The sequence below is a fragment of the Saimiri boliviensis genome, chromosome 3 (genome assembly GCF_048565385.1).
Source record: "Saimiri boliviensis isolate mSaiBol1 chromosome 3, mSaiBol1.pri, whole genome shotgun sequence".
In the NCBI taxonomy this organism is placed as follows: domain Eukaryota; kingdom Metazoa; phylum Chordata; class Mammalia; order Primates; family Cebidae; genus Saimiri; species Saimiri boliviensis.
In genome coordinates, this window is record NC_133451.1 from 8,352,551 (window position 1) to 8,365,393 (window position 12,843).

At 43.0% G+C, this 12,843-nt stretch overlaps 1 protein-coding gene across 4 annotated transcripts in view; it reads left to right on the forward strand.

Annotated features, from left to right (window-relative positions):
* The window catches only part of STX18 (syntaxin 18), a 117,588-nt gene that overhangs the window by 68,786 nt on the left and 35,959 nt on the right, over positions 1-12,843 (forward strand). For all 4 annotated transcript variants that reach the window (XM_039468053.2, XM_003934670.4, XM_039468052.2 and 1 more), the window contains exon 2: positions 2,137-2,204. In XM_039468053.2, the coding sequence (XP_039323987.1) occupies positions 2,137-2,204 (68 nt within the window). The remainder of the gene's footprint in view (positions 1-2,136; positions 2,205-12,843) is intronic.

Genomic DNA, 12,843 nt, shown 5'->3' on the forward strand with positions numbered 1-12,843 from the left:
TAGAAGTGTAGGGTGAGTACGAGGAGGAAAAGAGGATCTTGAATGAGGAGGAAGAATTTGCCCGGGAGAAAATGATGGGCAGGGCATTCCAGGGAAAGGGAGCAGCATACGCGTATGCAAGTGTGGGGAAGGCCTGGGACTCGGAGGCTGGAGTGGTGCAGGGTGTATGGCAGGGACTTTCAGGGCTGAGTTGTGAAGGGCCTTGAGTGCTGCATTTGGGAGTTTGGACTTTTTCCGGTTGTTTAGGCCCTGAGACAATGCATTGGCTGCCCTTTGACAAATCAGCCTGCAGAGCTGCTTCCTTTGCCGCAGTGTATTTCAAAACCAGAATTTACCACTGTCGATTGTGTTCTTCCCACCCATTTGCCTTGCTTTGCTCGTTTACACTGTTCACGTGGCCCCTAGAGGCAGTTGACTTTTTGACCCCTGGTAGGCAGGGGTGGGAGTAGAGAGATGGAAACCATTGAAGGTTTTAAAATGGAAGAGTAGCTTGGTCAAATCTTCTGTGTGTTGTAATGATCTCCTTGCTTGCGTATCTCTTAATTTTTTTCTCAACAGACTTTTAAGTCAGATTTCCTGCCGCAGCCCAAGTGGAAAACCGGAACAGGATTGTAAGGAAGGCGGTAGCAGTGCACTGGGAAACACGCTGAATTTGGACTCAGTCCTGAGCTTGAAACCAAGCTCACGTACCATATGTGTTACCTTGGACAACTCACTTAGCTTTTCCCAAACTGGTTAATGAGAACAATAGTAATCACAGCACAGCAGCGTTGTTGGGAAGAGAAAGAGCCCATGAACGTGAAAGTGCTGATCAGTGTCAGGGATGGTGGACAGTCTCTTAGTCCTGATGTGCTGTCTGTGAACTACACGAATATTGTGAGCATACTTAATTCTTTTTCTGTGATTTGTTTGCCTACAATGCCTTAGGGTGTTTTTCTGAACCACATTTATAATAAGAGTCTAGACTATGTGGGAAATATAACTGAACCCATACTGACCTATCTCCAGGCAAACCATGATGTTTCTTTTGTGATGAATGCTATCTTGTATTTAGGCATCTACTCATGCCACAGTGTTTATTGATCACCTCTGTGCTTCTTGTTGTGCTTAGAACTGTAGGGAAAGCTGGGCAAGCCCTCCTTGCATAGTTCTGCCACTGACAAAAAGGTGTTTATATAAAAGTTAGGCCAGAGTACATGGCCATGAATAATTGAATGCCAAGAGGGTGGTGTGCAGAAGTCCTTTTCAGTTCAGAGCAAAGTGAAAATTAGCCTGGGTTGGCCTTGACAGAAAAACTTCCATGGAAGAGATGAAAGTTCAGCAGACCTTGCAAGGCTGGGACCACATGTGTTTGGAATGAGTGCAAAGTGTGTAAGAAGCTGGAGTAAGAGGTGGTCAGAAGACCAGCAGGCCACTAGCTAATCACTCTCCCTCTGGAAACACCTTTGTCCCCATTGACTGTGATCTAAGCTTTCTTCCCATCACTTTTTATTTATTTGTGAAGTGCTAGTTCCATGCACAGTATCTGACATGTGGTAGGTGATTTACAATAGGTTTTTATTATACTAGAAACAGCCATCACAAACACAATGCTTTGTACTTGTACCTTTGAGTTCTTTTTGTTCATCCGTGGAAATAGCCCATTGGAAAGACGGAAATTTGCTGTATAGGGATAAATGATTACCACTGAATCTTACCTTTAACTCTGCTGCTCTGCATGGGCCCTGTTTATAAACCCAACAGCTTCAGCTTTAGAGTCCCTTAGAACACTTGGAAAAAGGAATACTTGTCTGCACAATTTTAGCTGTAAGAAAAGAAAAGGAATTCACCTTTATAGAACACATGCTATGTAACTCCTAGACATGCATTATCTCATTTCATCTTTAAGTCACTTAGAAATCACCTACTCATAGTGTCATAGGTCCTAACAATTAGAAGTAGAAGGAGCCTCAATGAGAGGCTGTGGCCCAGGAATGTTAATGAACGTGTGATTGTATGAGAGTCTGAAACTGACGGTGTTCAGTTTGTAGCTTCAGAATCTTCCTGTGGTTTACATGTTATTCTCTATTAATTTAAAATTCATTACATGAGTGTAACAAATCTATATAAACTGTTTGCTTTCTTTTTTAATTTTAGATTTCTCACATTGGCAAACTGAGAGATTTTCTTCTGGAACACAGGAAAGATTATATTAATGCTTATAGGTAAGTGGATTTTTTTTTTACCAGGATTTTGGTGACTGCTCTTTTCTATGCCTGTATTTCTTTTGTGCTTTCTGCCCTCACTTTTTCTTAATAACTCAGAGTTGTGATGAGGAAGGCCAGTTTAAAGTCATGAAATCCCAACAGCAGTATCTTCCAGTCTATTTGTATCTCTGTATGTACCACAATCTCCTGTCAAATGAAACTCACTCCATGAATACTTAGCTATATTTAAAGTTGGGGACACATGCATTTGTATGCCCTGAACTTGTGAAGGAACAAAGTTTTCAAGCCTCTGCGAAGCTACTTTTGCCCATCTCCTGCTGTCCCAGTCTGTGGCACTGGTTTTGCTGTTTTGGTGACATTCTTATGAGCACATTTCAGTCCTTACCCTCATGTCGCTGGGTCGTGCCTCCCTCACCAGTTCCCAGTCCTCAGTCCTGATGGCCATTTTCTTCTTTTGTTCTTCTACAGGGCTTTTGACACCTGCTAAAGGCAGCTACATACCCACCTGGCATAGCCTTCATTTCTTAGGGCACTTTTGATAATTCTTCTATTCATCCTCTAATGTAACTCATTCCTCCTGGTGGCTAGGTCCAGTTTCTACTCAGTAGCCCAAGTCTTTTTTAAACATTAATTGGATTACATCACCACCTGAGTAAACCCACCATGAATACTGTGTTGTTTAGCATTAGCACCAGCCTCTACACTGCGATCTCACCCCTCCTGATCTGGCCCGTGGCCTCATCTGAAACGCCGCCTTCCTACCACTGTGCTCCAGCCATGCCAGCCTTCCTTGAAGGTGCCACGCTCTTTCCTGGTGCAGGGCCCAGGTGTGTGTTGTTCTTCCTCTTTCCATGGTGGTTTCCTTTTCAAACTTAAAGGCTCAACTTAATACTCCCTCTTAGATTTTCTTCTGTTAGTTGGTTTCTCCGCCCTGTGTATTTTCTTCAGTACACTAAACACAATTGTTAATTATTTAATAATTACAGTTTATTATCTGTCTTTGTCACCAGGCTGTACTTGTCATGAGGTCAAGGACCTTTTTCAGGTTTTCATCTTGTTTCCATAGTTCCTCACCCGTGTTTGGCACTCAGTAAATACTTGTTAAATGAATGATTTCCTCCTAGTCCTGAGGTCCAGGAGTAGCCCAGCAGTTCTCAACTGTGGTGATTTTGCACCCCAGGGGACATTTGACAATGTCTGGAGATATTTTTGTTTGTCCCAACTAGGTAGAGGAATGCTGCTAGCATTTAGTAGGTAGAGGCCAGGGATGTGCAAAACTCAGGGCGACTCTCCACAGCAGGGACTTACCCGGCCCAGAACTTAGGAGGTGCTAACACTGAGATCCCCCGCTCCACCCTGACCCCTCACTCCAGATTAAACTTCCTGATTCGTCAAAGGTTTATTGAATTCTAGATGCTTAGGGCACATCAGGGAATGAAAAACAAATATTCTTGCCCTTATGGCGTTTGCATTGTACTGGGCTGGCATGTGTAGTCCATTAGGTCATAGGAAAGAAAAGGAAGAATAGAGCAGGGTAACAGGGATTGGGAGTGCTGGGAAAGCTCATGATTCTTACACAGAGTAGTCAAGACAGGCCCCGCTGATGTGGTATCAGAACCTACCCCTCTGTGAAGTTGTGACCTTTGATAGGATCTCTCAGTTCCCTCCTCACGTCATCTCCCTCTTTCCACCTGTTAGAGAGAAACCCGTCTCTGTTTTTAACGGTACTGTCCTAGTAGTGTATAAGTGTATAAGCTAAAGGGAAGAAAGGAGCCAGGTGACTAAAAATAGCTGGGAGTCATGAATACAGCAGTCCCTGAGAAGCGGTGTGAGTGTATCCTTTATGTCATTGCTCACACCGCTTCTCAGGTGCTGCCGTATTCATGATTCCCAGCTATTTTTGGTCATCTGGCTCTTTTCTTCCTTTAGTTTACACATTTGACCTTGCTTGATCCTTAAGCCACAGGCACCATCACTTCATTTCATGTCAGTGCCAAACATGGGGAGAAAATCTAATCAGGGATCAGCCAACTTTCTCTGAGAGCCTGATAGTAAATAGTTTCGGCTCTGTGGGCCACATATGGTTTCTGCCGCGTATTTTTTGTTTTTGTTTTTTACAACCTTTAAAAACCTGTAACCATTCTTAGTTCTCAGACCATAGGGAGCCATGCCTGCAGGCTAGACTTGGCCTACAGACTGCAGTTGACGCAACCTCTGTTTCCTCACCTCTTCCTCCACGCCAACCATATATATGGCTCGGTTTTTATCACCTTTCTGAAATTTTTCTCCTAATGCTCATCTGTAACTTCCTAATCACCAGATCCAGTGGCTTTTCCTCAAACAGAATAAATAGACTCACATGGCACCTACTCTGGAGTGTCTACCTCTTTTGCTCCACGTTTTTGAGATTCTTGCATGTTGTGTCTACTGGCAGTTTCTTCCTTTTTGTCGTTTTATTATTTGCAATATTCCTTTGTATGAAGTTGCCCCACTTTGCTTATCCATTTATCTACTAGAGAATCCTGGGCTGTTTCCACTTTGGGACTATTAGGAATAAAGCCTTTGCGAGTAGTGCCTTCTCCAAGGCTCTTTGCGGACATGCTCATTTATTTCCTTTGAATAAATACCTAGGGGTGAAATTAGTGGGTCATACCAATGGTAGTTGCATGCTTAGCATTAAAATAAACTACCAAGCAATTTTCCAACATGGTTTTTCACTCCTGGTAGCAATGCATGAGAGTTATAATTGCTCCCTATCCTTGCCAACATTTGGTGTAAATAGGCTTTTCAATTTTAACCGTGGTAACGTAGCCAAGCACAGGCTCAGCTGCTCACCACTTGCAAAGCCAATAACAAGGACGAAAGGAAGGTGACTTTCTTTCCAAAGCGAACAGTGGGAAAGTGGGAGTGGTGCTGAGGACTAGGTCTGTGTGTCTCGTTCTGGTAGCTATAAGTGCAGGCTGGCATCATGTCAGCAATGGCCAGGTTGTAGACTAACCACCTTGAGTTAATTGCTGAAGTTTTGCAGTTAGGTCTCCATGCTCAGTCTATCCCAGGTTAGCCCCTGGCACTTCCAGGTAAGCACATAATTAGACCCATACAGTTAGGTAAATGTGCATGGTGTAGGGAATGTATGGTGAGAAAGGGAGGAGACATGGTGTTTCAAAGAAAGTACGTTTCAAGGCTGTATTCTAAGACTAAGGAGGAAAAAGGGTTTCTGCAGAAAGACTTCAGTTACATCTTGAGACTAGGGAGAAAAGGGGAAACAAAGTTGTACAGTGCACCTTCAGGCTAGCCTGTCCAATTCCGTGGGAAACGTGAAATGGCAGGTCACTCTATTTGAAGCCTGGACTTCTCTGATGAGAGTGGTGCTGAGCACCTTGATGGCTTTTCCTCAGCTCTACCACTTCGCCACAGCCTTTGATCCTGTTGACCAACTGATGATTTGAAATTTGAAATTTCCTATTCCCTTCACTTCCATTACAGTATTTTTGGCTCTTCTCACCACTCTTTTTTGTCTCTGTCCTTCATCTACCCTGTGAGAACTCCAGGGCTCTGTTTCAGGCCCTTTTCTTGTATTTGACTCTACTTTACTTAGGAAAAAAAAGTTCTGTCTACCTACCTGGCTACCCTCCCATGCACTCCCCATGCCCACCTTATCCTTCCATCCTGAATGTTTGTTTTATATTAGGTACTCTGATAAGCACCAGTTAGTACTATTTTATCTCCCTTGGTCCTCTCCTCAGCCCTGTGAGGGTGCACTGCTGGTAAGCCGTGTGGCAGGCAGGCAGTGAAAGCGTAGCAGTGACGTAATCTGAAGATCACAGCTGGTGAGCCTCTGAGCCCAGGCTGGCCATGGAATCCTTGCCCTTCCCACCACACATTCTTCCCACCTACTGTGACTTCCTCTCTCACCAGTATGCCGATAGTGAAACCACCTTTGCAAAGATCATAACAGAAAATTATGCTGGTGAACAAGATCCAACCTAATCAACTCCATCTTGCCTTTAACCTCCCAAATGCCCTTGATCATTACTGGTCTTAGGCCAAACTAACTTTGAGAGGAAGTTAATTTATAGTGTAACTTTGAAACAAGTGTGATAACACCCCCCACCCCCGGAAACAGACCCCCTTTTTGCTTGGGGACAAGGCCACCTTTGTAACACCAACAAGTTGGCCATGAGATTAGAAGTTATGGCTCAGGAGTCATGCACCCAGAGGCCAGAAGACCACTAACCTCCCCAGTTGCTCATATAGATAACATTACTACTATACAACCTAAGATTGATGTTTGAAGTATTTTCAGATCCCACATTCTGATGGATCAGCTGGCACCACGCAGACCAGGACACTGGCTCATCTGGTCTTACGGCCCCCACCCAGAAACTGACTGTGCGGGAGGACAGCTTTGACTCACTAGGATTTCATCCCCAGCCCATCCAATCAGCATTCCCCACTCCCTAGCCCCTGCCTACCAAACTATCTCTAAAAAACCCAGCCTCCAAATGTTCAGGGAGGCTGATTTGAGTCATCATAAAACTCCAGTCTCCGTTTTAGACCGCTCTATAAATATTTAACTCTTTCTCTATTGCAGTTCCCTGTCTTAATAAATCGGCTCTATCTGGGTAGTGGGCAAGATGAACCCATCGGGCAATTACAGTTGTTCCTAAATGCATGTCATGAGCACAGGCTTCTCCCATTGCCACTGTCCTGTTCGCCCAGCACCTGTGAGCAGCACTGTCTCCCTGCATGCTGCCTCCTCCTCCCATCCTCTCTACAGTGCTTCAGTGCAGTGTTTGTCACTTGCCTGATCGTTATTCTCAACTCCCTGCTTCGTCCCTTCTTTTCCTGGTCTGCCTGGAAGGCACGGGTGTAGTCCTCATCATCATAGATGGAATCCCCTGCTTCCCTCTTGAGATCCCTTCCCTGCCTGCAGGATATAGCCCATCCATACTTCTTAGATAAGCAAGACTTGCTTCCCCACTGCCTCCCACCCCATGTCCATGCATTCTCATTATTCAGCTCCCATTTATAAGTGAGAACATGTGGTATTTGGTTTACTGTTCTTACATCAGTTTGCTGAGGATAATGGATTTCATCTCCATCCACGTCCCTGCAAAGAACATGATCTTGTTCCCTTTTATGGCTGCATAGTATTCCATGATATATATGTACCACATTTTCTTCATCCAGTCTGTCATTCATTCATGGGCACTTAGGTTGATTCTATGTCTTTGCTATTGTGACTATTGCAGTAATGAACATACACATACATGTATCTTTATAATAGAATGATTTCTATTCCTTTGGATATATATACCCAGTAATGGGATTGCTGGGTCAAATGGTATTTCTGCCTCTAGGTCTTTGAGGAATTGCCACACACACTGTCTTCCATGATGGTTGAACTAATTTATGCTTCCACCAACGGAACAAAGATAGAACATACCAAAATCTCTGGGATGCAGTTAAAGCAGTGTTAAGAGGAAAATTTATAGTACTAAATGCCCACATCAAAAGCTAAAAATATCTCAAGTTAACAACCTAACATTACAACTAAAAGAACTAGAGAGCCAAGAGCAAACAAATCTCAAGGCTAGCAGAAGACAAGAAATAACCAAGATCAGAGCTGAACTGAAGGAAATAGAGATACAAAAAAAAAAAAAAAACCTGCAAAAAAATCAGCAAATCCGGGAGCCACTTTTTTTGGAAAAATCCAGGTTTTGGGGGAAAAAAATTAATGATATAGATAGACTGTTAACTAGACTAATAGAGAAGAGAGAATATTCAAACAAACACACTTGGAAATGATAAGAGGGATGTCACACTGACCTCACAGAGATACAACTACGTGGAAATCGAACAACCTGTTCCTGAATGACTCTTGGGTACGTAATGAAATTAAAGCAGAAATCAAGAAGTTCTAATGAGAACAGGTAGCTTTTGAGGAATTTTAGGTTGTCAGAGAAATTGTCCTTGAAGAAGTGACATTTGAGCTGAGCTCTGAAGGAGTATGAGTTACCTTGGTAAAGAAGGACGGGAATTCAGATAAAAAGGGGTTGGCACGTGCATGCAGCCTGCCAACAGTGTCTGCCCTATTGTAAAACATGCAGAGATGAAAAGGATAGTCTCTCACACACTAAACATTTATCGAGCACATGAAGGAATGATGCAAATCATTGAAAATGCCATTTGTAAAGAAAAAGAGAAAAAGTCATTCTAAGTAACACTTACAAAACAATTTCTGGAATAGACTCCAGCTCTCCACAGGCAGTGGCAGTACAGGTGCCTTGTCTCTGTCTCTTCCCCTAGGTCCATTCACACCTGGCCTTAGGATGGCATTTTACCCTGAGACTCATCTTCAAATGTATTATGTAAATTAAAAAAGTTGGATTTGACAGATAACATCATTAGGAGCATCTTTTTAGGATTTCATCTTTATAAAACAAGGGATGTTTGAATGTCAGGCGCCTTCCTGTCACAAAGATAGAGAATATAAAATAAATCTCTGCTTTTTTTAAACTTTGTCAATATATACAAAAATGGAAATACTTCATATAAATTCTCCAACAGAGAAAAACAATTATACCCCAGTTGAATTTTAAATAATCCTTGATGCTTTGTCTACCTACACTTAACATACATACGCAAATTTATGCTTTTAAATGCATTTCATTTGCATTATTTTGGAATATACTAAAATAACTATTCTAATGCATACTAGTACCAAGAAAACCTTATTTTTAAGTTCTCAGTTAAAATAGTTAACACTGCATTGCAGAGTCAATTTTATTTCTAGAGGTGTGTGTGTGTATCAAATACTAATTCGATAGGCTATAAAACTGGAAGCTACAGGGATTTTGTAAAACATTACAAAGCTTATATAAAGCTATCAATTTGTAGCTTTTCTTTAGTATCTGACAACTTAGGTTGATGAGGTGGTTGTAAATATCTTCCAGAGAAATCCCTTATTAACTTCCCTTTTCCTTGAAAAGACATCCAGCAAAGTAAATGCTTTGATTGTTGGTTTGATTCACACCACTCCTTACAAACCTTATGAATCTATGAAACTCAATATCTTCCTCTAAACCAGAGGTCAGCAAATACAGCCGCAGGCCAAATCTGCATTTTAAATGTACATTTTACTTACATGTTTTAATGTTGGGGAAAATATAATGATACTTTATCACATGTGAATATTATACGAAATTCAGTTTTCAGTGTTCATAATAAAGTTTTATTGGCACATGGCCACATTCATTTGTTTGCATATTGTCTAGGGCTGCTTTTATGCTACAACAGTGGAGTCCAGTAGCTGTGATGGGCTACAAGGCCCACCCACAAAGTCTAACATGTTTGTTCTCTGGCCCTTTTCAGAAAAAGTTTGCAAAGCCAACAGTGAGAGGGATAATCACTCAGGAGGCAGATGAGAGGTTCAAACTAGACAATATCATTGAAATGCAATGCAAAAAGAACAACACGGTGGCATCCAGATGCAGTCTTTTTTTTTTTTCTCTGATGAAGACAGTCTCGCTCTGTCACCCAGGCTGGAGTGCAGTGATGCGATCTAAGCTCACTGCAACCTCCGCCTCCCGGGTTCAAGCAATTCTCCTACCTCAGCCTCCCAAGTAGCTGAGACTACAAGCGCACACTGCCACGCCTGGTTAATTTTTTTTGTATTTTAGTAGAGACAGGGTTTCACCATGTTGTCCAGGCTAGTCACAAACTACTGAGCTCAGGCAATCCACCTGCCTCAGCCTCCCAAAGTGCTAGGATTATGGGTGTGAGCCACCGCGCCTGGCCAACTTTGCAGTCATTTTAAGCTTTTGATGATGTTAAGGTAGTTGTACCCAAACAACAAAAGAAGGCTCCTGCACGTTGTTTTTCGGTGTTCCCAGACTACTGCAGTATAGACTCTTGTCTCAGTACGGTAAAGAGGGCCTAAGCCTTCCCCTCTCCCAGCTACAATGGCAGCAGATGCTGGGACTGAGGATCAGGTTCCCTGGGGCCAGTGCCAGCTCTGCCGCTTACAGGCAGATAGTTTCAGGAGATGGAACTGTTGTCTCCAAGGCATGCTTAGTCTTGTTAGGTCCATTGCCTCATTCTAGAAACTCGGTCTTTTTTCTTTTAAAGGTGGTTTTGCTGCATTGCCCAGGTTAGCTTCAGAATCCTGGGCTCAAGTGATCCTCCTGCCTCAGCCTCCTGAGTAGTTGGGATTGTAGGTGTATGCCACGATGCCTAGCTAGAAACTCAGTGTTTTGCTCATTTTCCCGAGGCCAGTTGTTTATTGCCAATTCGTGCACACTGAATTCTACTCCACCTGCTATTTTGGTCCCTATGAAACAGCATGGGCTTTGGGGTCAGTCACACCTAAGTTCCAGTCCCAATTCTTCCATGTATTTATCATGTGAATGTATGTAACTCATCTTTGTGCTTGATTTCTTTTTTCTAAAATGTGAATAATGTTCTTGTGAGGATTAAATTATATGGGTGTGAGCATTCCAGGCACATAGAAGTCTCTTGGTAAATGATAATTGAATTATAACCCTATTTGACCAATGAGACAGTTGCAGGGGGTTGGAGGATATTGATTATTGAACAAGACAAAACCTACCTCTTTTCTGCCAGAGAGTGTTGGGAGGAGGGAAAAAGAAAGAAAGGGGTAGGGGAAGGGAGGGAGAGAAAGAAAGGAAAGGAAGAAAGGAAAGAAAGGAGGAAAGAAAGGAAGAAAGAAAGAAAAGAAAGAAAGAAAGAAATGGAGGCAGAAGTCAGATCAACACAGTGGAGACCCACGTTGTTGTATCAGCTTTATCATTGGTCAACTCTAGGTCAGCAGACAAAGCTTAGGTTTGCAGGTGGGTAGCATTGCTGATTCTCTGCTCATGAATTAGACACACACACTTAGCCATTAGTGCCACTGAACAGCCACAGGCCCTGGAGCACAGACAGCAGGGACAGGCGCCTTTGCAACATAGGACAGAGAGGAACAGAGCAGAACCTCTGCTGTCTCTAAGTTGGCGAAAGAGAGGAGAGAGAAAGGGGTGGTGACTGAATGCATAGCCCATGCTTTCTTCCAGGGGGCCAGAGATAGGAGGCCCTGGGAGGAGGCAAGGTGTCATTTGGGGAGGTTGGTTCCCATAGAAACATGAGGACTAGGGAATAAGCATCCCTCCAGTAGCCCACGCTCTCTCCAGGTGGAGAAAGGCCACCCTTACTGCCTCTCGTCAAGTTCTCCCTCCCAAGGGTGGTAGACTGCTTAAAGCCTTTCTTTTTTACCCTTCCGCCCTCCTAATGCAATGTGCTGGCCTTGGCCTGCTCCTAGGAACATTTTATGTGGAGTATGATCATGGAATTGAAAGAATATGTGTAGAAATATTGCCTTCAGACCTATGAGGCTTTGTTAGTTTGACATAATTAGGAAGCTGTAATTTTTTCCGGAATGTAGAGCTCAGACTTTATTGACCCATTTAATTTTTTTTAATAATGACATTTTACTAGAGCAGAACAGCATGCAACCTAGATAGCCTCTGGCTAGATCTCTGAATGATTTTAATTAAAAATAATGTCTCCACTTCTGGTAGATGGACCTTTTCCACAATATCCTGGCAACAAAACAATAACACTTGGGAGAAAAAAACTTTCTTTGTTTCTGTTGTTCTTAGTAACAGAATAGCCATACTGTCAATTTTCAATTTAAAAGGTTAATGTATATATATAATGTTTCCTAAAGGAACATTGCCTTTTAATTGAATAATCAGTTTTATCAAATTAACCTTTAGACCTTTTCAGTTTCACTGATCTGAGTTTCCATTAAATCAAAATATAGAGTAGGAGAATGTTAATCTAATGTTTTTGGAACTAGTCATTTCTAGGTCTGCTGTGTCCGCAGGATACATATTCTAAGTTGGTAGCTTTCTGATTCATTTGTCCCTGACCCTGTCATCCTCTGCTTCCGATGAGAAGGTTCCTGGTGGGGAACGTAAGGCTTTGGCCCCTCTGCTTGCAACTCTGACTCCTCCCCAGAAGGAAGCTGTTCATCTGGAGCTGGGCGTAGGCTGTGGTTGGAGAGAGGGGATTGAGCTTGCAGGCTTGGCCCCTTTGTCTCACTGCTGGGTCTTCAAGCCTCAGACACAGTCCTTTCTCTCATGGTTGCCGTGCCAAGCCTAAGCAACTGATACAAGATCCTAAGGAACATTAGAATAAGGAACTGATTCTGTGTCACTCTTCAAGTTCTATTGAGAGAGGATCATCTATTCCCTAGGAGCCTGTGGGATTTCTTTTTCCAACTCTCAACTCTCCCCCAGAATTGTGGAAGTGGGGTGGGGGCTATCGGGAAGGGGTGACTCCAAGGGAGAAGAGGATGCTTGTCTGGTGATTGGGACTGAGAAGGACGCCATGCTCACCTCACCCTTTTCTTTTTTAAAGAGGCCTGTCCTCAGGATGGATGCATTCCCTGTTTATTTGTGCCTTAAGTTTCCTAGAGAAGGCTTTGGGAAGGGGATGGCTTGGGTCGGGGGAAGAATCATTTCAGGAGGAACTTACTAGGGAGCACAGATGTAGCTGTGTGTCAAGCGCATTCTCCAACTCAGGCTCATTCATTGGTTCAGTTCATTCAAAAGTATTTGATTACCGATTT